General features: G+C 38.3%; 1 protein-coding gene across 2 annotated transcripts in view; it reads left to right on the plus strand.

Annotated features, from left to right (window-relative positions):
• Positions 1-26,081, plus strand: part of CNTNAP5 (contactin associated protein family member 5) — a 302,690-nt gene that overhangs the window by 253,190 nt on the left and 23,419 nt on the right. For both annotated transcript variants that reach the window (XM_061370154.1, XM_061370155.1), the window contains exons 16-20: positions 4,432-4,559; positions 4,751-4,921; positions 6,984-7,202; positions 13,183-13,422; positions 14,978-15,202. In XM_061370154.1, coding sequence (XP_061226138.1) covers positions 4,432-4,559; positions 4,751-4,921; positions 6,984-7,202; positions 13,183-13,422; positions 14,978-15,202 — 983 coding nt within the window. The remainder of the gene's footprint in view (positions 1-4,431; positions 4,560-4,750; positions 4,922-6,983; positions 7,203-13,182; positions 13,423-14,977; positions 15,203-26,081) is intronic.

Raw genomic sequence — 26,081 nt, forward strand, 5'->3', positions numbered from 1 at the left:
TGCTGTTTTTAAATTTACTCTGTATTCTATGTTATTGTACCCAGTAAAACATTTTTGGATGCAGCTGGTGGGTAAGACAGCAATTAAAATTTATTCATTTGGATTATTAATGATACATCCTGAATAGGGCACAAAACTTTTTCTAATGGAAGTCTGTTTCACTAGCTCTTTCCTCATGTGGTTCATTGATATCTGCTGATGATAGTATTCTTTTCCCCTAATGTACTGTATTCATGAAAATCTGTAGTGAATATCTGAGCTACTGAGGCTCAGACCACACCAGTTTTCATTAATGTACAAGAAGAAAGTGTACCAACAGGGGATCATGCAAGAATAAATTATATTTAATGGCACCACTGCTCTATTATCTGTTTAAAATATACAGACACAGCTACCTAGAGATTACCAATTTACGATAGCTTATACAATTAGGATACCATAGAGTGAGAACTTTTTGACCATGCTTTTATAAATAGCCTGGAAAAAGAAAAATAGTCTCCTAAGGTTACTGTCAAATAGTTATTTGTCATTTACAGGTAAGACTACCTGTGCTACATCTTAAAGGATCCATTTGCTGCACTATCACCTTTAGCATTGCTGCACTTGCAGTGAATTTGTTTTTCTTTTCCCCCTCTCCCCAAACAAACAGAACATTTGTTTGATGTGTAACATGCCTCATAGCTTATTGAGGAAGGCCTTTGGGTAGATACAGACATTAATCCTCAGACATGGATAAATAGATGACATGCAACTGTATTTAATACCCATAACTAAAAATATTTCCGTTTTTTAATTTAAAGGGCATTATTGGATTTGTTTTGTTTGGGTTTTGCTTGTGGGAAGTACAAATAGATATCACCCTTTATGCAAAGAGTTCAGAGAAACATCTGTTTCTTGAGGGTGCTTTCCACCCTCTGAAATATAATCAGATTTTAATCTAATTTCTGCCAAATTGAGTGCCAAGTTAGATAAGCAGAAAGTCTACTTCCCAAGTTTATTAATATATTTATACCATTTTCTGCATGTACAGGACTCCTTTCAGGAAAGGCATAAAATCTGCTTTGATTTTTGTGAACTCGGAACTTAACTTTACATTCCTGGCCAAGGAGCATCACTCCCCACCCCGGGACCCTTGTACAGGCAGGACCAACCTGTAATTCTCAATACTGAGAAGCATGGCATAGCATGGTACAAAAGGCATGCTTGGTGGAAGTGGCTACAGAGTACTATGTGAAACCTGCAAAGAAAAATAAAGCAATGGTTTTGGCTAACCACAGAAACAGCTACGGAAAACCAAATAGAATCTAGCTTTAAGCATATGTGAACTGCTAAATTAAAATACATATAAGTAAAAACGTTTTATTTGAAAACTGTAGTACAGTCAAGTCATCTCCAAGCCCCCTTCAGGCAAAATTCCAAATGTTTTGTCCAAAACGTGGAATATTTGTATTTTGTAGTGCCACAGCAGTGCCTCTGGGATATTATTTTACAGATACACAGTACTCTCTGAGTCATAATACACTGTATTTGAGAGGCTGTCATTAAGCACCAAGTAAATGGAAGAGGAATTGTGGTGCTTTGCAAGAAATGGAGTCTGAAATAAGTTTAACTTCAAGAATACCAGGAAATTAAAGCACTCAAAATTTAGCTCCTGTGGGGGCCTGCATCGTGTTCAAACCTCTTTTCTGCTTTTCTTAGTTGAAACTTCCTGACTTTTTATCAAATACTCGATTTCCCACCATGAAATAATAATAAACTGCAACAATAGGTACATTGTTCCTGTCACAAAGGCATTCTTTGAAGGGCAGAATATTTTCCTGATAGGTTTTGTTTCAGTGTCTGCTTGTATGAGAATATCTTTACACAATTCTTTTTTATCACATGTGAGAGGATAAAATATATAAAATGTACTGTTTGAGCTTCAAGAAAAACTTGAGTTTTCAAGGCATTAACATAAAAGTGAATATTTTTATTAGTTCTAGAATAATTTTTTTTCTCACAGTTGACCTACATTACTAAAGTTGTCTGTGATACTGGCATATAACTGGTAAAAACTCTGAGTCATAAAACTGTATGCAAAAGAACTTCATGCAATATAACAGAATATCCAATGAGGAATTCAGTTCTCAGAGTTGTGGAATAGATAACTTTAAAATGTCACCATTTCATTTTTTTTTGTGGTAGCTGTAGAAAGATACTGACTTTTATTTTAATGCTGATCGTAGCTAGTCAAAAGACTGCACTATTTTTTGAATGAAAATAAATTTGCAGGGAACCTTGAACCTCCTTAAATATTTTGTAGTTATTTTTATTATTTTATTTTTCTAAAGCAAATGCCAGCTTAGTTATTCACATATTTATTGCATATTTTGTGTCCTTTCTGTGCATTTTCTGCCTTTTATTCATTCATATTCTTCTTACTCCTACCTACTGAAGCACCTTATTTCATTATCTTCCTAAGAAATAAATAGTTCCGCTTTTGTTTCTACTGTTTCATAATCTGTTGAGAGCATTTATACTGACTTTCAAAGGCTGACACAATAATCTATATGAGTATGCTGCTGAGAGACCTCCATGAAGATATTTCGAAATCATGTACTTTTGATTCATACTTAGCACTTTTCCTTCTGAGCGTGTACTTAAGGCATCACTCTGCCTTGTGCCTGGGAATTTCATCTGGCTGCACTTTGTCTGTGATTATCTGCATGTCAGACACCTGCTGAAACAAGAAAAAAAATGGTAGAATCAGAGAGGATACCTTTCATTTTCCCCTTGGAATTATGAGAAAATTAACTGTGCTGCATGCAATTAGAAACAAAGCAAAATGAATGAAATGTATGCAACCTTTATAAAAAATATCAAAATATCCCTTCTATTTTTTCTAACATTTAACAGAGTAGCACACTTAGCCAAGCAAACATCTGAAGTTGTATGTCATAGCACAGCTGCAGTGTTCTTCCTGATTATTATTTCTTTGCTGAAGTCTTGTCTCCCTTCCCAGAGCTAGAAATATAATGAGAGGTATGTTTGTGGAAGGTGTTATTACGAGCAGCATATAGGTAGTCTGGGATCCTGCCTGGAATGTCAGACTCTTTGGCAGTGGTATCAGTCAAAAAGTGATACCTGTTTCCTGAGGCTTTTTGTCATAGCTGCCTGAAAGAGCAGTGGGTGTAAATGGGATTATTGCAGAATGTAGCTTTCGCCTCTGAGCAGACAGGTGAGTTGAGTCCAGACCCTGCATGCAGATTGCTAAACCGTGCAGACGTAGGGATCCGTTTCTCAAAAACTATTGAGATTCAGCTCCATTAAGGATGTGCTGCCAAGCCCAGATACAGCAGACCTCAACCCTGAGAAAAAATGGTAGCAGAAGGAAAAACTCATCACTGCAGAGGTAAATATGGTAGTACCCTCCCCTCCTCTCTGTAATCTATCAACTGATAGAGAAATACCTCAAGAGGGCAGTTTGGTTCTGGTAAGATCAGGGTTGTATGCCTGAGGGACTCAGTTCAGTTCATGAAGTACAGTGGGATGAATGCACATCTGTATACCCTGCCAGAGTCAAAGCTGCTGAATCAGGTTAGGGAACAACGGGTGCCATGAAATGCTATGCTTCATTTTGAGGACAGCAATTTGCCCAGCACACACAGAGTGAAATAAGGAAATTATCCTTTAGGAATCTTTCTTTTTCCTCTTCCTTTCTAGCAGCCCTGTGTAAGTTAGTCTAAGCTGAAGATAAGCCCAGCTGACACAAACAAGAGACTGCAGTTCAACAGTGCTGTAAATCAGCCTTCAGTATTTCAGTTGCTGAACCAAAATTCACAGAGGCACGTAATGTGAAGGGCTGATTCAGTTTGAAATCACTCTGCCAATCCAACTTTGCAGTGTGCTGAGTCAGTTGTGTAGCAGCCATCTTGCTGTTGGATCAGATACTGTCTGGCTGCCCTGTGCTAATTACATGCTGGATCAGGTATTGTGTCACCTCTTCTTGCTCAGATAAAGCATAAAGCCAGCATAGATGTCATTATCTGTCTTCAGCTAACCTAACAGAAATTCAAACTTGGACTTAAACCCAATCCACATCAAATTCATTCTGCTGAGGAAACCCAGGAGAGCCCAGTTTACGTTAATGCCCATCAGGCAGAATGGCATCACTGTGCATCAGCTTCACAATCAGTCGGCACAGCTGAAACAGTTACAGTCAGTATCTGACATTATCATGTATTCAAATACAGTGTCTTCAGTGGCCAGAATTATGTATAAGCGTAGAACATACACATGCTGCACTTATGTGTCTTAAGCAGTGTGTGCCAGTCACAGTTCTAGGCAATTCTGCAAGCTACCTTCCATCCTTAAGTGAGCATTTTTCAAATACAGCCTTGCTGGGGATTTTGTCTGTGGTTAATCTGTATCCTTCTGTTTATTACAATCCAGGACAAGTGACACTGGCCTCCTTGCTTTCAAAGACCATTTGCCTGTAACTCAGATAGTGATCACTGACACAAACAGATCAGATTCTGAGGCTGCTTGGAAAATTGGCCCTTTGCGTTGCTATGGAGACAGTGAGTACTAGTTCTTCTCAATTTCCATAGGTACAGAATGTTCCCTCTTTTTGTTTTGTTGTGTTTATTGGGTTTGGTGTTTTTTGTTTTTTTTTTAATGTATTCATCTGATGAAAGGTGGCTTTTCCACTTGCAGCTCACAGCTGCTGTCCAGAGCCAATTAACTATAGAGAAGGGTGTTGTGCTTTCAGGGCAGTTCTGGAATGCTGCTTCTTTCAACACAGAGGCCTCCTACCTGCACTTTCCCACCTTCCATGCCGAGGTCAGTGTGGACATCTCCTTCTTCTTCAAAACTACTGCCGCCTCTGGGGTGTTCTTGGAAAACCTTGGGATTAAAGACTTCATACGAGTTGAAATAAGATGTAAGTTTTGCCTCCAAGAAATTTTAGTGTATTTATGCAATTTGGCAGGTTCAGGGAGGTGGGAAGGACATGTTTTCTTCTGTCTTGAAACAGTGGGAGATGCCTGAAGAGGGTAAGATGGAGTCATATAGACACATTAATCTAGACTTATCTACATCTCCTGTCAAAGTTTCCATCCAAAGTGACCACCTTGGTCATTACACTTAATCTAGTTATAGCTAAGTTTGTCTTTCTTAACCAAAGACGTCACTGAATTTACTTTTTCTATTTTTTTCCCTCTTTCAAAAAAAAGCTACTAGTTAGATGTACCTGTAGATTGCAATTTTAGTTGAAAAAAATTAGTTGAAAAATTTAATACAGCCACTTTTATATTTACTTTTATTTCTCTATAGTAACATACCCAGTCTGATACAACTCTAGTGTTTCAGAGAACTCGGTGTGTATGGTACAGCTGTGAGGTGAGAGTCTATGAAGGACAGGATGCTAATGCAAGATAAGTGAGTCAACAGTTCTAATGGGCCTTGAATATTTCAAAATCTAGTAAGTGACTGAAATATAACTGCTACTCAATCTATAAAGAGCAGGAGGGAACTTAATTAGTGAGGTTTTGCCTCACTCCTGTTTTGATGACTTCAAATATTTATTAGTTACAAAACAGTACTGTGACTTTGACATGAAATGTGACTTCTGTATTCTAAATTCCGTTAAGCTTAGAAAAAACAAACTGAGTGCTATGCATTTTACAAGATGCTTATAATAACCCAAATATAAAATTTAATAAAACAGGGCCCCAAGGCCCTTCAATTCATTAAAAAATGGTAAATGCCATGGTGTGTTATCACAAGGTAATGAGGTATGATTTACTGCTAATTGCACATCAAAGTCAATTTGGTTGTACTTCAGTGTACTGCATTTCATTCTCAGGGATATAGAAGTAAAATGACATTTTGCTATCAAATATTACAAATACTGTAAACTACGAAGAGGATTGTTTAGTGAAAGGTTTTGTATGTGTGTTAAATGTCTACTCCTAGAAAAATGAGTTCTTAAAAGTCTGGGGAAAATCTTTTAAATGTAGGTTTCTTATTAGTAGTTTGGTGTTGTGTTTCTTGCTTCCAGATGGAATTTGCAGCCTGAAGGCCTTGTATCAAGGAAGCTCCACAGACCAGCTGCTTCATAGGAAAATGGCCTTTTAGCAGATGCAGAGGCTCAGAATAGATCTTTGTATATGCCTATGGAGTGTTTTCTATCTTAACTATCTAAGAAGCAGCTTCAAAACCAGGCCTATCCAATTTGTTTGGCTTCAAATAACAGGTTTTATGAATTTTCAATCTGCAGCCTTCTGGTTGTGTTGTCTGTGGACCTGGGTCTTGGACTTTCTGGTATATTTAGTGCTTTAGGAAGAGGAAAAATAGTCAGTTGCATGAATGTTAAAAAGTTCTGTCTCCTTTCAGGCTTCCAAGAGAGGGAATCCTCTCTATAAGGATGTTGTTTTTCAATTATGGTCCTGTTTCTAGGAGCCCCACTATCTCTGGATATGTGTTATGGATGCCTTTTTAGTTTTGGATCACAAAAAAAAAGAAAAAGGTCAAGCTTATTCAAGCAAACAAATGCTTCTAGGATTCTCTTCTATCATATGCAGCCAAGTTCTGTAATTGTTAAGTACATGCTTTTGGAAAGATTTAGGCAGAAAGAGCTCCTTTGTCCTTTCTTTCATCTTATGATTATTTGTCAAAAATCTTTTGCTACCATTGTGTGACTTCTGTACAGCATTTGGCACTTTTTGAAGTAAAAGAGAGCTACTATTTCTAGAGCTCTGCAATTGTTACAGCAAAAAAAGATGGGTACCCACAGCCAAGCATAATCACAGCAGAGATCAAACAGTGAGGCTGCAGGCATAGATTTATGTATAAGCTGCTGTGTAGATGGGAGGTAAATGATGCTGTACTATTTGCTGACACAAAAGTTAATGGACCCTATACTTATGTAAGATTTCTTGATGTCAAAACGGTAATTTAATTCAGACCTTCACTTCCTTTTCATATCTATTTATCTATTCCAGCTCCCAAAGAGATCGTCTTCTCCATAGATGTTGGGAATGGCCCCAGAGAAGCCACCGTGCAATCTCCTACACCCCTGAATGACAACCAGTGGCACTATGTCCGAGCAGAGAGGAACCTTAAGCAAACCTCTCTCCAGGTGGACAGCCTGCCCAAGAAGGTCCTGGAGGCACCTGATGAGGGGCATTTCCGCTTGCAGCTCAACAGCCAATTATTTGTAGGTAGGCATCATGTAAGGGTTTCTGTATATACAGAATTTCCATGTCCGTACTTTGGTAATGCTATTGTTTCATTGAGCTTGCATGTGGTGACCTATAGTTCTTTCTCTTCTTCTACTCCTGTCTAGGCAACATAAAGTAAACCCAGACTACTGCATCTACACTTAAAGCCCTAACCATAGCTTAACAATACTAGATGTATAATGTTTATAGATGTATGTAGATGTTTATACTAGATGTATATGTTTAGGGTCTAAGATTGCTTGAAACATATTTATTGCCAAGGAATTCTAGTATTTTTTCTTGTGCAGCGCTGAATCTGTAATTTGCTGTAGGAAATGTGATCTCTTTTTTTAGATGCAATGTAAAAGGCACAAATTCATCATAAAAACTTCTGGGGAAAAAGCTGATGACGATGTGTTCTTAAAGCCTGTTGCTTCAAGCATGCGTGCCAAAACCCTTATTTGGCCATAGAGTGAATGTATGAGAGAAGTATGAACACAGTCATAGCAAATACAGTTATTTTAACTGCAGGCGATCTTTAAAACAAAACAAACAAACAAAACACTAAATAAAACTTCTCCATTTGCATATACTTTGTTTCTCTACCTCCCTTGCCAATGAAATCTAGATTGGGACCATCTTGTATTTCATAATATAATCGGGGATAACAAAGGGAATTTTGCCTTTTCTTTATTCAAACACTGTCTTTCTGAGAAATCTTCTCAGTGATGGAGTGGATTGTAACCTGCTGCTTATTCAGGGCCACTAAAGTAACTACTGATGCTTTCCATAAAGTGGATTTTCTTAGCTGAAATGCTTCAGCAGATCTTGATCTCTCAATTCATTTTAATAAAGTTTACCTGTGTATCCACACCCTTTGATTTAAGAAGATTTTGGGGTATTTATTGGAGCTGTTTATTGTGCATGTGTGCAGTAATTATTGGGCTCTAAACATAAGGAATTAATCTGTTAATTAAAAGATATAGCTGCATCAATGGCCAGGACCCCTTCCCACATAGATATTGATTTATACCTAAAATGATCTCTGAAAGACTCAGTCAGAGGAAAGTTCACTGAAGAATTCACAGAAAGGAGGCTTAAGACTGTCACAGTGAAAGGTTTCTGTTTCCTGGTGTGAAGCGTGCTGCTAATCACTTGTTTCTTAAATGACAAGATGATCCTAAGAACATGTTCTATGGGAAGCCAGGCCTGAAGGCAATAGGGTTGAGCTGCTAGACACTTCAGAAGCATTAGGGAAATCTAGACAAGGTAGGGTTTCCAGTTATAAAATGTAGACAGTTTAATGACTGGATAGGCTTTTGTACATTTTTCATTGTGACTTTTTAAGGGAGTAAAAATGAAAGATTTATCACAAGTCACCAATCAGATATATCAGATATTTAACTGCTTACTATCTCACATCTGAAAAGCAGTGTTTACCTATAATCTTGGTTTTCTGCCTCAGCAAAATAAACAGGTTACCTGAACAAAACTGATGGTCATTTTAAAGTGACACAATCAATGAACTGCATCATGGAAATCCATGACAGTTAAGGAACTCAACAGAGAAATGTGCCAACAGGAACACTTGTCAGCAAAGACATATGCAAAGCCCTGCACCAGGGACAGAATAGCATCATGTATCCCTACAAGCTGGGGATTGAGTGGATGAGTAGGAGTTGTGGTGAAGAAAAGCTCCTGTTGTTTTTGATGCTGAAGTTAATTTGTACCTCATCTGAATGCAGCCATGCTTTGAGGAACAGGTTTGTCCAATGGATCTCCAGCAGTGACTTCCACCAAAATTTTTCTCTGTACTTAATATTTATAGCAACCTCCAGAACGTAGTTACTGTATCTCACCCAAGAGGTGAAAAGTTCTCACTGTGTGCTAAATATATTGCATTCAATTGTTCATCTACACTTTTACTGAACCCTGAAAAAAAAAAAAAGGACAGAAAATCTAATGTTTTTAGGAGTGCTTTCTTCATCTGTACCATATTGAAAGCCAAAATTGTTCATGACTTCAGAAGAGACGGAGACCTGGGCACCCTTCTGATTCTGACACTCACTGGGTGAACCAGGTAAAGGTGGCAGAAGTCCAACAACACACAGATGTGTCACAATTTGTCTTTAGTGAGGGTCTCATTCCATTCTCTAATAGGAAGCAACTGATTTAAGACCTCAACCATGTGAAATGAATTTTATCCATCTGAAAAACAAATGCATAAATAGCATTGTAAAAAGGAAAGCAACAGCAGCACATAATACTACTCCCTACTCCCCCTATAATCCACAACATACTTGTTCCTGCAGCATTCTGCACACTGACGCTGATGAAGGGGTTTTCAATCTAAGCGATTCTATGTGGCAGGCTTCCTATAGCTTTCTGTGTGTGCAAAGTGGAAGGGAGAAATGACTGTTTGCTGCCAGCACACTCAAAATCAAAGAAGCTTGGATTTTAAAGCAGCCTAGAAGAGTTAGCAAACCATTTTTCACTTTCTTTCAAAGGGTCTTGAATATCTAACTGCTTTAGGCTGCTTTAGAATCCTCAGTCACAGCGTGGGTATCCTTGCAACAAGCTATGTTTCTTCTGTTAATTTAAAAAAATTACAGTAGAAGGAGCAAATCCCAGTCAGACATAGAGGTTAGATAATATCAATTGCACCAAACTTCCCAGCAACAGGCCAATTTGGCACATTACTGGCAAAATTATTCCTTTCAGTGGATGGTGGCTTTCAGCATTCAAAATGAGTGACATCTTTTTGAATAGTTTACCTGCCTCCCGGTATGTCCCTGTCCTCCTCACGGAAGTGTGTCATCATCTCCTCTCACCTAGTGGAAAAGGCATGACCATAACACTCCAGTATGAGGAGGGGAAAAGCAGTCCTCGCAGACCTTTTTTGGGAACAGGATTTCCGTTTAGACTGGTAATGTTAGAAAAGCAAAATACAAATCCTAATAAGTTAATGTTATGCATAAAGCATTTGATCAGAAGTTTCTGTGATATTTATTTGATATATTAAGGAGACTAACAAAGTTAAGTACTTAGGCTCCTGGTTTTGACTTGAGATCAAGGGAGCAAGGAATTCCTAGGTGAAACACAGACCAAATCCAACATACTCCAGAGTCAACATCTGAGAAACTTTCTTGGGAACAGAGAAAAAGAAAGAGAGAAAAAGAAGTGGCATACTTTGTTTACTGTTGTTACTTTTAAAGGAGTCTGTAGACACTTTGGGATATTTTGGAGGCTAGGAGGAAGAATTAATCCTTGTGTATCCTGACAGCTTTGTGCAGCTTTCAGTTTGAGACTAACAAGTGTGACTTGGATGTCTTCTAAGGAATCACAGAATCACAGAATCCCAAGGGTTGAAAGGGACCTCAGATCATCTAGTCCAACCCCCCTGCAAGAGCAGGGTAACCTAGAGTACATCACACGAGAACTTGTCCAGGCGGGCCTTGAATATCTCCAACGTAGGTGACTCCACAACCCCCCTGGGCAACCTGCTCCAGTGCTCTGTCACACAGTAAAAAATATCATAGCAAGTTCTCCTACTCCTGAGTAATAATAATTATGATTCCTATACTCCCATGCCCTTTCCTTTGTACCAGTTACATAAAGCAAGAATGCTCCTAACTTATTAATGCTGTTTCAGCCTCCCTAATCCAATTCTTACCAACAAAAAGTCCTTTGCTTTTTAAAGCAAATCCTCCATGCATTGATAGAATGTTAATTATTTAGTCAAATGTGTCACCAAGATATATTGTGAGTGCCCAGTTGTGAGCTTCTTGCTCCCTTCTCTGACTCTCTATTTCTTGCCCCAAGGCTTCTCAGTAAAATTTAGCTACATAAAACAGCATGGTTCATTTGACTGTCACCTCCACTCAGCAAGAAACAGCCTTAACCTTGGTGTTTATGGTCCTGAGGCTTATCCTAAAATCTGTATTCCTGAACAAAACATTTAGGTCATATCCATGAAATTGTCCAGTCCAAACGGTCTATTAGACTAGGAAGGAATTGTAAAGCCTAATTTGGGGAAGAATTTTGTTTTGTTTTCATTTTTCTCTGATTCTCGGGAATGTATTTAAAGATTAGTTCTAACCAATTGAAGAAAACTGTTCAAATGCCCACATAATAAACAGATTAGTTTAATCAATACTGTGTGAATCTATGGTTATTTAGATGGTCTCTGTTAAGCCCCGTACTTTCCAGACAGAAAAACTGAGATACTTATTTTACACGGGTTTACAAAGTGCTTTAGAGAGCAGGAAGAATATAGGTAGTGCAATAAACATGACACCTGTGAAATAGTTAGCAATAGTTTGTACTTATTCTCTAAATGTTACAGCTGGGATTTGTGTGCGTGCAGAGAGAAGAGGCAAGAAAACTGTCACTTATGCTTGTGATATTTGTGGTAACCTCCCATGCAAAAGAAAACAGAGTAGCTAGTAACCTTAAAGGGAGAAATCACGCTTCTACTTATTTGAACATTATTGGAAAATCTGTATGGTATGTTTGGTTTTGCAGCAAAATCTCCAAAGCAAATGATCGTGTGTGCACAGTGCAGCAAATGCAGAAGGTCCAATTCTTGCACTCAGACGACCTTTAAAATAAGTGAGCTAACATTTTCTCACCTGAAAGGAATAGCTGGCTAAAGAGGAATTTGAGAGGTTTTTTTTGTCTGAAAAAGGCATCATAAAATTAACATGAAATAAACCTGTCTCACGCATACTATCTGTAGTTCAATTATTCTAATTCAAATCTAGAATTTCTGCTATTAGTGTACCAGAAATTAAAATATGCTAGGATGGTATAGCAGAACAATAGGGATTTGGTAAGATTGCTTTTCAGACTGTTGCTTCATTCTCTTAGTTTGGAGAAGTCTTGCTTTAATTAAACAGTTTACAAAAAAACAGATGCTCTTCTGCAAAGATTTAGCAATATATGTAAGCTCTTATCTATGTGTTCTGATATAGAACCAACTTCTACAGAAGAATAATTTGGAAAGATAGCTTCTTTCGTACTAATTTTGCAGTAAAATCACCAATAAAGGTAGCATTTCAGAGTTATAAATGCTGATAACTTCTGAAGCAGAATTAGATTTCTTTGCAGCTATCAAAATTGCAGCATCTTCAAAAGCAAAACATTGGCAACTGCCAAACAAAGCCTACAGTAAGAAAAATGGTGATATTTTCACAGACTAACAATCATTATTAACATTATTCTCAGAGACCACCTCTTATGGAAAAAGTGTCTTCATTGTAACACTTTTAGCAATTTCATTGGGCAGATAAGAAACTAGTTATTTTGTAGAGATGGAACTGCCCTCTTGGGTAGACCATTTTGGTCTTTAGGAAGAAATTCAATTATGTTTAACAATTGTAATAAATAACAGAACTGTGACCTGAACATGTTTCTTACCTACAATAACCATTCACATGCAACATCAGGTTGGGCAGTCATGCATAAATTCTGACTCGTTTCCCTTAACCCATTCCTGGTGCTGAACATGATTCATCCCTACTATATGGACTCAGCAGCATGTGTGACTCAGCTGTTGTTGGGATTAGAGTATTATTTATCCTCTGTACTATGGCAAATAAATAGGAAGAAAATATTTTAGGTTTGGATTTCTCGTGTGTTAGGTGATATGAAGGCATACAATAAAGAAGCTAATCTTTTTTTCCAAATGAATATGCAGTTCAGATGCCAGACAGGGCAGTAGATAAGGCATGAAAGAGAAGAATGGCAACAAGAAAGTGTCACATACAGCTTTTTAGTCCTTTCATAAAGATAAATAGAGACCTTTAGTTTCCAGGGCTGTCCCTCTGTCATCTTCTGCCTCTGTATGCATAGACATATAAGAGAGAGTATGTTTTAAAATTCACGGATTTGTATTTGGGCCTCTGTATTGGGCTTCAGGGCTTTGATTGCTGTGCAGACTCACCAATGAATGTGTGTCCTTTTTTTCTCTCTTTTTCAGGGGGAACAGCTTCCAGACAGAAGGGCTTTTTGGGATGCATTCGATCTCTGCATTTAAATGGACAGAAATTTGACCTTGAAGAGAAAGCTAAAATGACACCTGGTGTTAAACCCGGATGTCCAGGACATTGCAGCAGTTATGGTAACCTCTGCCATAATGGAGGAAAATGTGTGGAGAAGTATAATGGTTACTCCTGTGATTGTACCAACTCAGCCTATGAAGGACCTTTCTGCAAGGACGGTAGGCAGCAAGCTTTGAACCTAAGTCCTTAGTGGTCTCTGAAATACAGCAGTTTCACCTATGTCAGCTTGGTGTCCCCCATGTTACAAGATGTTCTAATATCAGCTGTCCCTTCAGCATTTGTTTATCTTAAGCAGCCTAGAACCTCCATTTATGGACTTCAGTGATGGCCTCAGAAATTAAAATAGTATTAGTTGTTCTATTAAAGTTACTAGCTATATCCCACGGTGATCCTTGTATTCAGTTGTATATAATTGGCCCAGAAATTAACAAATAGGGATGAAATTTCTTGTAGCAGTGGTCTGCCTGAATCTGAATGTTTTGTTTGGTTGGTTTTAAACCTCATCCAGCTTCATCCACCTTAATAAAACCTTGAGACCTTTTATTTACAGAGTTTTAGAGCAATGATATGACAAAAAGAGGCAGTCTTTTTATGGTTTTTTGCCATTTCTGTGACAATCCAAACTTAAGAGACATGAAAAATAAGCATGAAGTTTCCAGGAGAAAACTGATTTACCTGGTTCAGTCTCCAGTGAAGGTGCCTTTACTGAACCTTTCTGGTGGCTCATAGGAGATGTTGCCAGTACCAGAAAAAAAGAGCAGGGCAAATACAGAGCATCCAATTTAGATAGCGAATTTTTGGGGATTCAAATGAACTAGCAAAACTCCTGCTCAATAACAGCAAGGTGCCATGTGAGTGTTTTAATTTCCATGGCTGCCCCTCAGCCATCTCACAAACAATTATGTTTATTAAGTGGGCTGCATCACCTGCTGGTGTAAATCTGTGTAGTTGCACTGCAGTCCACAGAACTGTCCCCAGTTACATGAGCTGACAATTTGGAACCGATGGCACGAGAGGTGTATTAAATAACCATATAGCATACTGTTAGTAGATGCTGCTGTAGAGGTAGAACTGCTTCACTGGAGAAAGTACTTGCAGTCAGTCTGTAGCTGAAGATATCACCATCCTGACTTTACCTCACATTAGAAAAATATCTGCTCTTACCGCATCTGTGTACTTCATGGCCAGACTATGTTGTGTTCATTGAAAGCACAAGCATTAGTTCACAGGTTCTTAGCATGCACAGGTAAATGTTTCTCTTCTTTTGGAGCTACCAAAGACAACTTCACTCACTGGCTGTCTTTGGGTTAGTGTTTTGCTTTAATAATGACATTGTTTACAAAGGAGACTGGAAAGGACAAATATATTGTCTAAATACAATAAATTAAAGACATTAAATGGGGGAGAAACAGAGACTACTGCCTTACAAGTCAGCTGTCAGAAGATGGTGAACTGAGCATTTATTTGGCTGAAAGACATTTTGGGCTGTTCCGTGTTGTGGAGCTCTGACTCTGGTACTAAAACAATTGAACTTAGAGGCCTGTCCCCAGACACAGACTAAGGAAGGACACACTGCTTGTCCAGAGTAAGGACCAGTGGGTCAGGGGCATTTTGCAGTACTCTGCTTCTGAGGCAGTCAGCTCATATCCATGCCTGTCTTGGAGATCTGAAAATGCAGTAGCTGAAATTCCCTTGATTTATGTATGCTTTCAGAGGTTTCTGCATTATTTGAAGCTGGCACTTCTGTTACCTATATTTTCCAAGACCCTTATCCTGTCACAAAAAATGCAAGCACCTCAAGCTCTGCCATTTATGTGGATGCTGTCATGTCCAAGGAAAATATCGCATTTAGCTTTCTCACAGCACATACTCCAAGCCTTCTGCTGTACATCAACACCTACTTTCATGAATATTTGGCTGTGATTCTCTCAAAAAATGGTAAGTAGTTTGATTTGTTACCAAAGGGAGACCAGTGTAACTGTGTTAAGTTTTTTGTGAGAATAGCATATAATTCTGCTCTAAGTTAATTTCTGTGTCTGCAACTTTATCAACTTTGTGGTGTTCCGTTCATGCAAATGGCCATCACTCTTGTTTATGTCCCTTTATTTGGCATACAGTGCTACACTTGCCTATTCAGTCTTTGAATAATCATGTCTAATCATGTTGTGGGGGTTTAAAATGTGCTTTGACTTTCATTTGGCAAGACTGTACAATAGCAATTCCTTGCTATTTATTCCACACTGAGATCCGTTAGGCCTCCAAGATAAGGGAATGCAAAATGCCATGAATGTACAAGAACACTTGGTGGGGAAATATATTATAATTGTATCTTTTGCATTCTGTCTTGGCACACATATTGCTCTTCAGGGGTTGTTTCAATGGAATATGTCCAGTACATCTCAATATTAAAGCCAGAAAATTTTACAGTTTTCTGGGTTCACTGACTAAAACATGTGTAAATCCATTTTCTATTAAAAGGTACATGGCACAGGGACTCTTTGAAAGCATGTAAAGATTTTAGGGGCATAAGCCCTATGTCTTCTCAGTAAGACTGATTCCTCAGTCCTTGCAGTGCTTTCAGAAAACTCTCTCCAGACAAACATCAAGCTAGATAAATGGGGATATTTGAATTATTCAAGAGTTATCAGGCACTGGAGCAGTGGAAGTGATGAGTAAGCATATTGGTGAGTCATTAGCCTGTGGCAGAAGAATAGAAAATTAATGCTATGTGGTTGAATATGTACATTTGACCAAATGACCCACAGCACTCTGAAGCCTTGCAAATTCCAAAATAGCTAAGCTTTCAAGTACCATCAAATGAAACTAGTAAGGGGAGAAAGAAACAAAAAGTGTTTTATTCTCTATATGGGCTTTGTAGTAGTTTATTTCCTGGTTATATCATGTGTCTAGCATTCAGACTGGCACAAGATGAATATCTAAATCCCTGAGAGGGGTGGCTGGGACATTATCAGCCTGGACCCATCTCCCCTGAGTGGAAGTCACAACAGGGCAGTGGAACTACTGAGGAAATTCTCTCTCCTCTCCAGTCCTAGATTTATGTCTCTGATTTGCTCTCAGAGGCAAGTGCTTATGATTTTCACATATATGAATATTCCAGTGCATAGCTCCAGGGTGGCAGAGGTTAGGCCCTGCTGAGTTGAAACATTGGAATGCTTCTTAGTTACACTGGTTTCTTGATGCCACTCAGGGAATCAAAAATAGCTCTAAACTGAATGAAAATGCAATATCTGTTCAAATCACCTTAACTACTGCCAGAGTAATGAAAAATGACCTTAGAAACATGAGTCAATTGGCTTTTATTGATGAAATACAACCATAAGTAAGCTGTAACTGTGATATTCTGGAAGGAGGGACTCTAATGGTGATTGGGAAAGGGGTTGGGATCAGGATACGGGGATCTCTTGTAGCAGCTCAGCAGGAGCAGAGGTAAGCCCTGCATTTTAAGAGTTGTACCATCTGCAGATCTCCACTTTGGTTCTGAAGAAGATAGGGACTCGCAGTACTTCCAGAAATTAGGTGGAGCTACTCGCAGCACACTCAGGCAATTTAAACAGTGGTGTTTTTCTCAGATCTGTACCTCTGTTTACTCACCTGTAAAATGAAGATAACAGTAGTTTAGGAGGTTGGTGAGATGTCAGGCTCCAAATCTCTGGACTTATAACAGGTAGCACTATATACAAAGAATGATTAAGATAGCTAGCTGACCTTGGTTAAATCCCCCAAGTTTCTTTCAGGGTTATTCTGTGAATGCTCCTGTGTCATTGTTTCAAGACAGTGATTTCAGTCATGTATATTCTCTGCCTTTTGTCACAAATGTAATCCCTCTTTTAAATCTCATATCTTCATATTTTTAGTCTTATTGGAATTGAAATTATTCCAATGAAAATAATGTTCAGATATGTTAATCTTTCTTCCTCTAAGAAGTTTATGCTTGCCGTAAAGTTACTGGACTATGAATACCAATGTCCTTTGTAGCATTAAAAGTGAGTGCAATTCATTCTCTCTTATTGGCTCATTTTCAAGGAATCTTGCTGAGTTTGACAGTATAGTAGGACCTTAGAAGGTCCCTGCTGGATAACTGATTGGTTAAATAAAGGTTAGGCTCCTGGTGAAATGGAAATGAGCATTCTCACTTAAGAGATGAGCAGTAATATTCTTTGCCATACTCCCAAGACCCGTTAAACTTGTTAAGAAACTGTATTAGAACAGTCTATGTATACCTTACTACTTTACCTTTTCTAGGTAGTTTTCAAGCTACTACTCATGTACCATGTTGTTCCTCCTTTTCATTATCCACAAGATAGGCAAATTATTAGTTAATAAAAGTGACAATTAGAAGAATGTTTCTGGTAATTGAGACTTTCCATGCTAAATATTTAACATTAAAGAAGTAAAAGTGTCTGCAAGGCTTATTCATAGCTAGTCTATATTTAAAGGGGCTTATATGAAAGTGAACCTGAATAGGCAACTATGGTCTAATTCAGTCAGGTGTGAAATGTTTCCTGTAAAATCAATTGTTTTCAGTAAAATTAAGAAATAATCACATTTAACCCCAACACAATTTGCACTGTCAGTCTGTTAAGTAGATTATATCATTAGAAGATACAGTGTGCATTGACTGAAACACTAGAACTGTGGTAATATAGTGATTTATTTAGAGTTACCCAACAGGCCAGTGTCAGGCCTGGGAAAGGAAATAAAATTTCCTCATGCCCACTCATGGCTTCACCCACCCAAATCAATGCTGATCACAGCAGAAAGCCCCTCCAGGGCTTAAAGCCTTAGAGGGCAGGTGGTTCATAAAGGAAGTGATGACAGATGTTGGGTAACACCATATGTCAATGTAGAAGCTACACTTCTAGACCTGTATACAGGTGGCATTCCCCTAGAAAATGAGAGGCTCAGTAGTGCCTAGCAGCTAATAATTCTAGACATAGTTCCCACACAAAGAGCTTATCTATATCACAAGGTTATTCTTACCTTTGATCAACTGAATCATGTCCTGGCAGTTTATGGGTAAGTTTTAGACAGTTGTTTTTAAAGATAATTTAGGGATTTTTTTCCCCAAATTAGTTAAAGCTTACACTTCTAAATCACACATATGCATTTGAAAATTGTATGTGAAAACTTAGTATTGCCCTGTTTTCTCCAGTCTTAGGGAGGACAGGGCAAACTTTTGTACCCATGGATTTTTAAACTACACATATATATAGATGTGTATGTATTATATGTAGATGGATGTGTATATGTATATATAGATGGGCATGCATGTAAAGCTCACATAATCCCATTGACCCCACATTGAAAAGATTAGCAGTACTGTAGCAATTGGTAGTATTAGTATAATATCAATGATGTAAAAATTTCTAGTTATAGTATCGATTACTAAGGTACAGAAAGTGGGTAAATGTCTCTAATTAGCCTTTTCAGTCTGTTAGTCCACAGAAGTTATTCATATCATGGGAAGCTACTGCCAAGAAGAAAATAGGTTAAATGTTCTCCATACATTTTTGCATTTATGTGATTTCATGAAGCTACCAGTACCTTAGTATTAGTATCTTTGTCTTCATCCCTAAAGACAATAATTGATGAGGGAGAAAAATATTAAGAAAGAAAGTGTTAGTGCTTCTCCTTTCTTCATCTTCTTTCTCCCCTGTAAGTAATCAGATGAGATATGAATATGACAAAGTGTATTGTCTAGAAAATGTTTTACCAAGTCTGTAATTCTCAGTGTTGGCTTTCTCCATGAAAACAATATGACTCATAATCTAGACATCAGCAGATATACAGCATCAAATAAAAGAGAAAATCTCAAACTATCCTAAAGTGATTGAAAATTTATCTGTATATATTATCTGATCTCATAAAAAACTAAACAATTTCAGTCCTTTTCTGAATTTATTTCTATCTAGTACCTACTGCTGTCACAGTGAGCTCTGTTCTCAATTTCTTTTGGAAATCAAGACTCTGAAATTGGATAGGAGAGGTTAAAGACAAGGAAAAAAGGCACAGATTAAAAAAAAATGCAAATGACAACAGCTTGGGTAATTCTTTTGTTAGGACTCTGATACTCAGAATACAATAGCAGGACCTAGATGAACTCCACTACCCTGTTCTATAAGGGTCAGTTGGTATCAGCTGATACCTAAAACAAACAGGAAAAGAATAGAGGTAATAGAGGTAAGCTGAGTTAATACTCTGCAAAAAAGAATGAAATGTCATCAGTGAGAAGCTACTGATGTTGGGCTTTATTTCTAATAAACTAGAAATCTACTGTAATCTCCTTCTGCCTCTAAGTCAGAAGCAGCCTTTCTGTTGAACATGTGAATTCTTATTGTTTTTGGCTTGCAAGTCTGTTGAGCTGCATCTTCAACAGCTTTTCTCAAGCAAAACCAAGGCTCTTGTCATTCAGTGGTAAAGAAAGGCAAAACATGTAGTTCAGTCTTTGACACAAAGAATATTTTGATTCTGCTCTTGCTGTGCACTCTGGAGTTCAACAGGGAAAACTAAAATAATTAGGTAAAGTAAGATTTACTGAAATACTAGCGTGGGTTTGGGGCATGATTTTGCTGGTTCTTTTACTTTGTCACCTTGCAGGTTTTACTCTTGGAATGTGGTTACCACAGTACATAACTAACTGCTGCAGAAAGATCCTCTGTCTACATTGAGCAACCTGCACAGTTTATGTGGCTGAAATGGAAAATGGTGAGAAGTTTCAGGCATAGTTATTTTTACCAGATCAGGAGCAGGAAACTGAGTTGTGTTGGGAAGTGTGGGAGACAGCTTTGTTGAAGAGACTAGTTTTCAAGCAACTGTCTGTGAGTGACTGAGGATTGTTCCCAGTATAGCTCTAGTTCACAGACATTAAATTATTTCATATGACAGGTAGTACTATATGGTTTTAAATGTAATGTCATGTAGTTGTTGTAGTTTGTCCTGAAATCTGATGTTATTTACTGACTGAGGGGCTAGTGACAGATTGATTTGGAATAGTGAATGTGCAAGAAATTTTTCCCAGTGGCCTGTAAATGGGGGGCTAGCTGTGGCACAATGAGTAGAAAGGGTTGAGGTGGCAGGAGACCTCCAATCAGTTTCTTTATGTAAATAAGGAAACTTGTGTGATTAGAAACATCTCTGGTCATTTGGATGATTCCCTACCCTAAGCACACTTTATAGGAAGTAGGAATGCTGATTAGAATTTTCAGTTCAAATCCAGCACTAAAAAGTCTTTGAGGGAAGATGTGGACTTGGAGCCCAAAACCATTTTGTTTGTTTGTTTTTAGTATACAGAGCTCTAAATCTCTTAAGTCTGCAAAACTAACTTGAAAGGAGAAGCAGCCACAACATTCAGCCAAGAGCTCTGGCAGATTTCTTTGTCTGCTTTCCAAGAGGAGAAAACTGAAGGATCTGCCTCATTAGCTGAATTCATGGACATGTTTGTACTCATAAAGTTTTTTTTTGCCATAATGAAGGGTCAAGAGTTGCTCTGGAGACCCACAAGGGAAAAACAAGGGAACTGTAATTGGATTACATTGAGCAGGAAAGGCTGAGGATGCAGTTAATAACTGATCTGTGCTCTGCATATATATGGACTGACTTTGAACATACTGATGTCTGGCATAAAATCCCAGACCAGCGGCTTCAGATAATCAGCTAGGAAGAAAACATACATTCCCATTTGCTTGGAGGAGGTATTTATCTCCTAGAAGACTTAAGTTCTCAGCTTCCATTTTGCAGCTAGGAATTTACAAAATTACAAAAGCAATTTTGATTGTTGGATTTCTGTAGAGCTGCCCTGAAAAGGAAGGGAGGAAGAACAGAGGATCAAAAACTCCCATGTTTAAATAGATTCACGGCAATATATATATTCTTTAGTAATTGTGAAATGAGGGTCTATTCAGAACTCATGTTACTAAAGCCTTTATCCCTGAGGATTGACAGTGATAATTTTTCAGTTATTCTTAAATTGTGAATTATCTGTGTTCTGGAAGGAGAGAGCTCTGTAGTGAGAGATGTAGTCCAGCAGAACCACTGGCTCTAGTACTGCTTTTGAGCAGTGTAGTTATCTCCATGCAACATAGAGCCCAAACTAATAATACTTGGAAGAGCCAGCCTGAGACCAAGAAAACCTCCTTTTCTGTCTTGCTTTTAGTTTTTCTATTAGCATGTTAATTTTCCCTGTAACATATCAGTTATGTTGGCTAGATAATGAAAATATGTCTTCATCCTTCTTGCCTGGTGAAATTGGGTGTTTATGCCTTAGTCTTTGGAAGACTAGCCTTCTATAATCCCAGGTCGAGACCAGTGGAAAAGTCTGGAGCAAGTAAAATGTATGCTTGGTGGAAAGAGGTCAGATCAGGGAATTCTTAAGCGAGCTGTACATGCATAAACTCATGGGCCTTGGTAGGATGCACCCACAAATGCTGAGGAAGCTGTCATGTCATTGCAAGGCCACTCAAGAGGCAATGGGCGCAAACTGAAACACATGAGGTTTCATCTGAAAATCAGGAAACTTTTTTACTGTGAAGGTGACTAATAACCGACACATCTTGCCTAAGAATTGTGGTCTTCATCCTTAGTGATATTTAAATGCTGTCTGGATATGGCCCTGGGCAATCGGCTCTAAGTGTCACTGCTTGAGCAGGGGTGGTTGGACAACTTGATCTCCAGAGGTCCTTTCCAACCTCAGCCATTCTAGGATTCTGTGAAAGATTGCAGAAGTATACATTTGAAGGTGAAGTAGTGGACATATATGTGTATAATAATGTATTTTGCTACAGAAAAGTCATCACAATGCTACCATTATATGGTTCCTGTACTAGGTACTTGTTACTAAGTAAATGCTTCATCCTTCTAATTTTTCTCATTAGACGACTTAAGAACATGAGTCACTTCTTTTTATGTCAGTGGTTGTGGCTTCTCTTGAGAGTTTGCTATAATCAGGAGAAGGACTAAAGTATCCAACTTCTACAGTCACAAAATCTGACATAATCTGTGAAATGCACAGTACATACATGGACTTCACTGGTCAGAGCAGCAAAACATTTTCCAGAGATTTGTGACCAGCCAGGCAGTGTGTATAGATCTCAACATAAACAAGGTTCATTAACTGCAGAAAGCCATTAACCCACAAAGTTCTGTACTGTCTTTATTATGAGTTAAGAATGAAAAGGAGATTTGAGAAGAGAGGCATATGGTTATTTCTTTCCAGCTTTATTTAGCAGATTATTGCTCACTCTTCAGCTATACAGACATTATGTAGTGTTCAAATTGATTGTTTCTTTTTTTTTGTTCAGACCATCTTTTTCCATATTCTCATTGCTGAACATTATGATTATTTGTTAGAGTGGCATGAAACAAGTTCTAGCTTAAACAGGTATCTGTACTGCCAAAACTGAAACAGGAGTGGTTGAAAGACACTAGGAAAAGAATGGAAACTACAAGCCAGGAGGAACTCAGTGAGGGTTGGTTGGTATGAATTCTTCAGGTTATCACAACAGAGGATATCAGCCTTTTTTGCCTGCAAGCTGCTCGCACAGAGTTAGTGATGATGCATAATCAGCAAAGCGACATTGAACTTTTGGAATTCATAGAATGATACTTTTCATTTCATTCACTGGGTAAAGAATAAAAGCTCTTCCTGCCATCCTAGCTGCTGCACTAGTCTTAATTGAAAAGTGCAGTGTGAGATGAAAGCCTGGCGAGATTCTTCTACATACAAAGGTGAGTAAAACGTAGGACCTACTTAATGTCTGACCATGAGAAGACTAATGGCATCCACTGTGTTTAAAGACAGGAGAGATCTGAGCATCAGATCAAATAGTATCATACAGATAGTTTTTGTTAATGAAGGGTCTTAAAGTGACTTTTGAAATTCTAAAGAATGTGTAGAAAAGGTATAATTTAAAATTCACCAAAATAAATCTCACCATCAGAAAACAGGTAATTTTAGGGAGCCTTAACTGCATCTGATGTTTTCAGCTCTTTCCTTCATCTTTATATTCACTCACCTTCAAGGCAAAAAGATGATTAATGCAGCATCACTTTGTAAAAGAAACAGCAACCACTTCCTTCACCAAAAAGAAGTATCTAGGAATGGAAAAGTAATGATAATGGCTAATAGAGGCTTTTTAAATTGCTGCTCACCTGGAGGTTTCATGTCATTTTCCAAATGATGTTAACGTTCATTTATTTCACCCACAGATAAGCTGGGACACAAAGAAGTAAGATAATTTTTCAGTAGTCATCAAGCTAGTAGATCCCAAAATGTGGCAGCGATCTGTCTATCACCTCCAGGATACATAAATACACCACTGTGTATGCTTATCCATGATCTAACTTGAAAAGCCAGTGTTCACTATTACACCACCACCATGTGTTAGCCCTGTTCCCACTTTAGGCCCAGCCACATCAGCATGAAAATTATGTTTTGTTTAGATGGGTGTTCCCCTGAAAATCACTGGAATAAGCTCTGTGTAAAAGCCACTCAGTATGTGCATAATGAGCTTTATGACTGTGGTCCTCTGGGTCAGCTTTTATATTTGCAATATTTTCTAGCTTTGGAGCAAGACGACTCTTTCAGTTCCTTTTTAATTGCTGGTTAGCCTGTGTTAAGCCAACTGGCAGCTGGTGGGAATGAGATGTCTACGAATGTTAAACACATTTGTCAGTCACGTAAGGGATGTTTAAGTGACATTCTCAGTCTGGCTCCAGCTGCCTGGCAGGACTGCAAAGTGAACTGAGGTCACAGGTCTCCAGATAGGCTCATTTAGGGGCTTTTGGGTGTGTGCTTTTTTCCAAGGTAAAGAAATGAAACATGAAAGTATTTTTGTTTTTTAGATATAGGATGTCCTAAATATGATCCTTAAATCCTGAATGTCTCGAACATTGAGTGGGAGTCATTCAAATAAGCACATATTTCTATTATTATGAGCAATTACAAAAAAATTGGGGAGTGGATTTTTATTTTAAACCCTATGAAAGAGCATCATATAAGCAAATGCAGTAGCTGTAATCATATCAACAAACATGTTCAACACTTTCACCTCTGTTTTCTCCCTGCAAAACAAATAGCAAGAGTCACTTCTTAAAAAAGTGCAAGTACTTTCTTAGTTAAATGCCACTGGATGCTGACGAGATGGGCCCTGATCTTTAGACTGAAGAGTAAATTTACTGGGTAAATATCCCTGGGGAGAAGCTGGTAATTAAGGAGCAGGTTTCTTAGCCAGGGGTTCCTAATAGGGAAAAGAGTGGTTCATTTTAAATATCTAGGCTGTGAATAGGGACACTGTCGCACTGAAGCTGTACAAGTTGCCAGAGAGATATTTTGTGGTAGAGATGACTGAAAACTGTGCTGTTGTGCAATCAGGAATGAATAAACATTTCCACCTTATGAGCTGCAAATAACTTTTTGGGCTAAGTACTTTAATATTACTTTTCTGTTTCATAGCAGCAACATCAATAGTCTCACTAATATACTCCGTCCTTTGTTTAATTGGTGACTTCCTTAATAATTTTCTCTTTTAGCTATAGCTCAGTTGAGTGCTGAAGGTGGGTGTAGTGGTGTAGTTAACATCTTACAGCCTGCCAAGGGTGAGTGTTTGAGACAGCTGAAGGTGGTTCTGTTAGTCCTATACTCCTTTGTTTCTGGGTGCCTTTGATGAAATGCAAGATGCAGGGGTAGTCCTAGGCCTTTTTCCTAATTCAGTGTTTTGTTAATCATACAAACATATTTCTCCCAAATCGGAGTTGTCAGCTGCCCTGGTTTAGACAGTTTTTTTCTGATGTTACGTGGTAGTGATGAACTTGTGCATTTTATGTGTGCCACCCACATGTGCTCCCTGAACAAACCTCAGTTTCTCTAGATGGTGCAAGTTGTCTTGCCAGCTGCTACAGACAAGTCATTAAAAAGTGCTAATAAAGTTGGTGGAGATATTGGGTTCAATCTGGGTTCATTTAAAACCAGTTTCTGTGAATGAAAGTCCTGCAGAGCTGTCTGAGATTCCAAGGGTATGTCATTCCCTTTCTTGCCATTTGGCTCTTCAAAACTAAATGACACAACACCTCTGGTCCTGGTGACATGTAACAGGAACCTTGCTTATGAATGATAGATTTATAGATCAAATTCTTGATACCCAGGTTTTTTTTTCTGCAGAGCTGCTTTAACATTTTTGCCAAATATCTAGCACTGGGGTGAGATATTTCAAGCCAGGAAGTCTTTTTGCTGAGCTAAAACACCCTCTGTAACATTTTCCCATGATCCCTTTTCCAGCTGATGATTTAAAAATTGCTATCTGATTTTCAACACAAGCTTTGGCAGTCCAGAATGAATGGAAAGTTATTTCGCATAGGCCACAAATCCAACAGATGTTGCTGACATTCCACTCAGGCTCTTCTGTAGAGAAAGGCAAAAGAAAGAGGACTCTCCTCTTGACATGTTCAATCAGAAAAGGTATTGGACAAAGCATTGTGACCAAGGTGTTTCTTCACACTGCAGTTTGGGAATATATTCTTCGTCTTCAGGCTGAACACTTTGAAATCTCCAACCAGTTTAATGTCCTCATTACCACTAGACTTAAGAGCTGCTACTATGTCTTTCTTGTCCTCAGCAAAAATATGGAAGCAGTTTGAAGGCACCATGTTATTGCTGTAGCAATACAGAACTCCCCCCTGCAGAATGGGGACTCTCAGGAATCCTGTTAAAATGGCTTTGTAGCTCTTTTGATATCAGCAGAGGGATGTCATTCAGCCCTACAGTCATAGATTAAACTAATTCAGATTACAGGCTAAAGACCAC

The sequence above is a fragment of the Neopsephotus bourkii genome, unplaced genomic scaffold (genome assembly GCF_033783945.1).
Source record: "Neopsephotus bourkii isolate Nb327-2 ecotype Australia unplaced genomic scaffold, CSIRO-AGI_Nbou_v1 NB_1526, whole genome shotgun sequence".
Classification (NCBI taxonomy): domain Eukaryota; kingdom Metazoa; phylum Chordata; class Aves; order Psittaciformes; family Psittacidae; genus Neopsephotus; species Neopsephotus bourkii.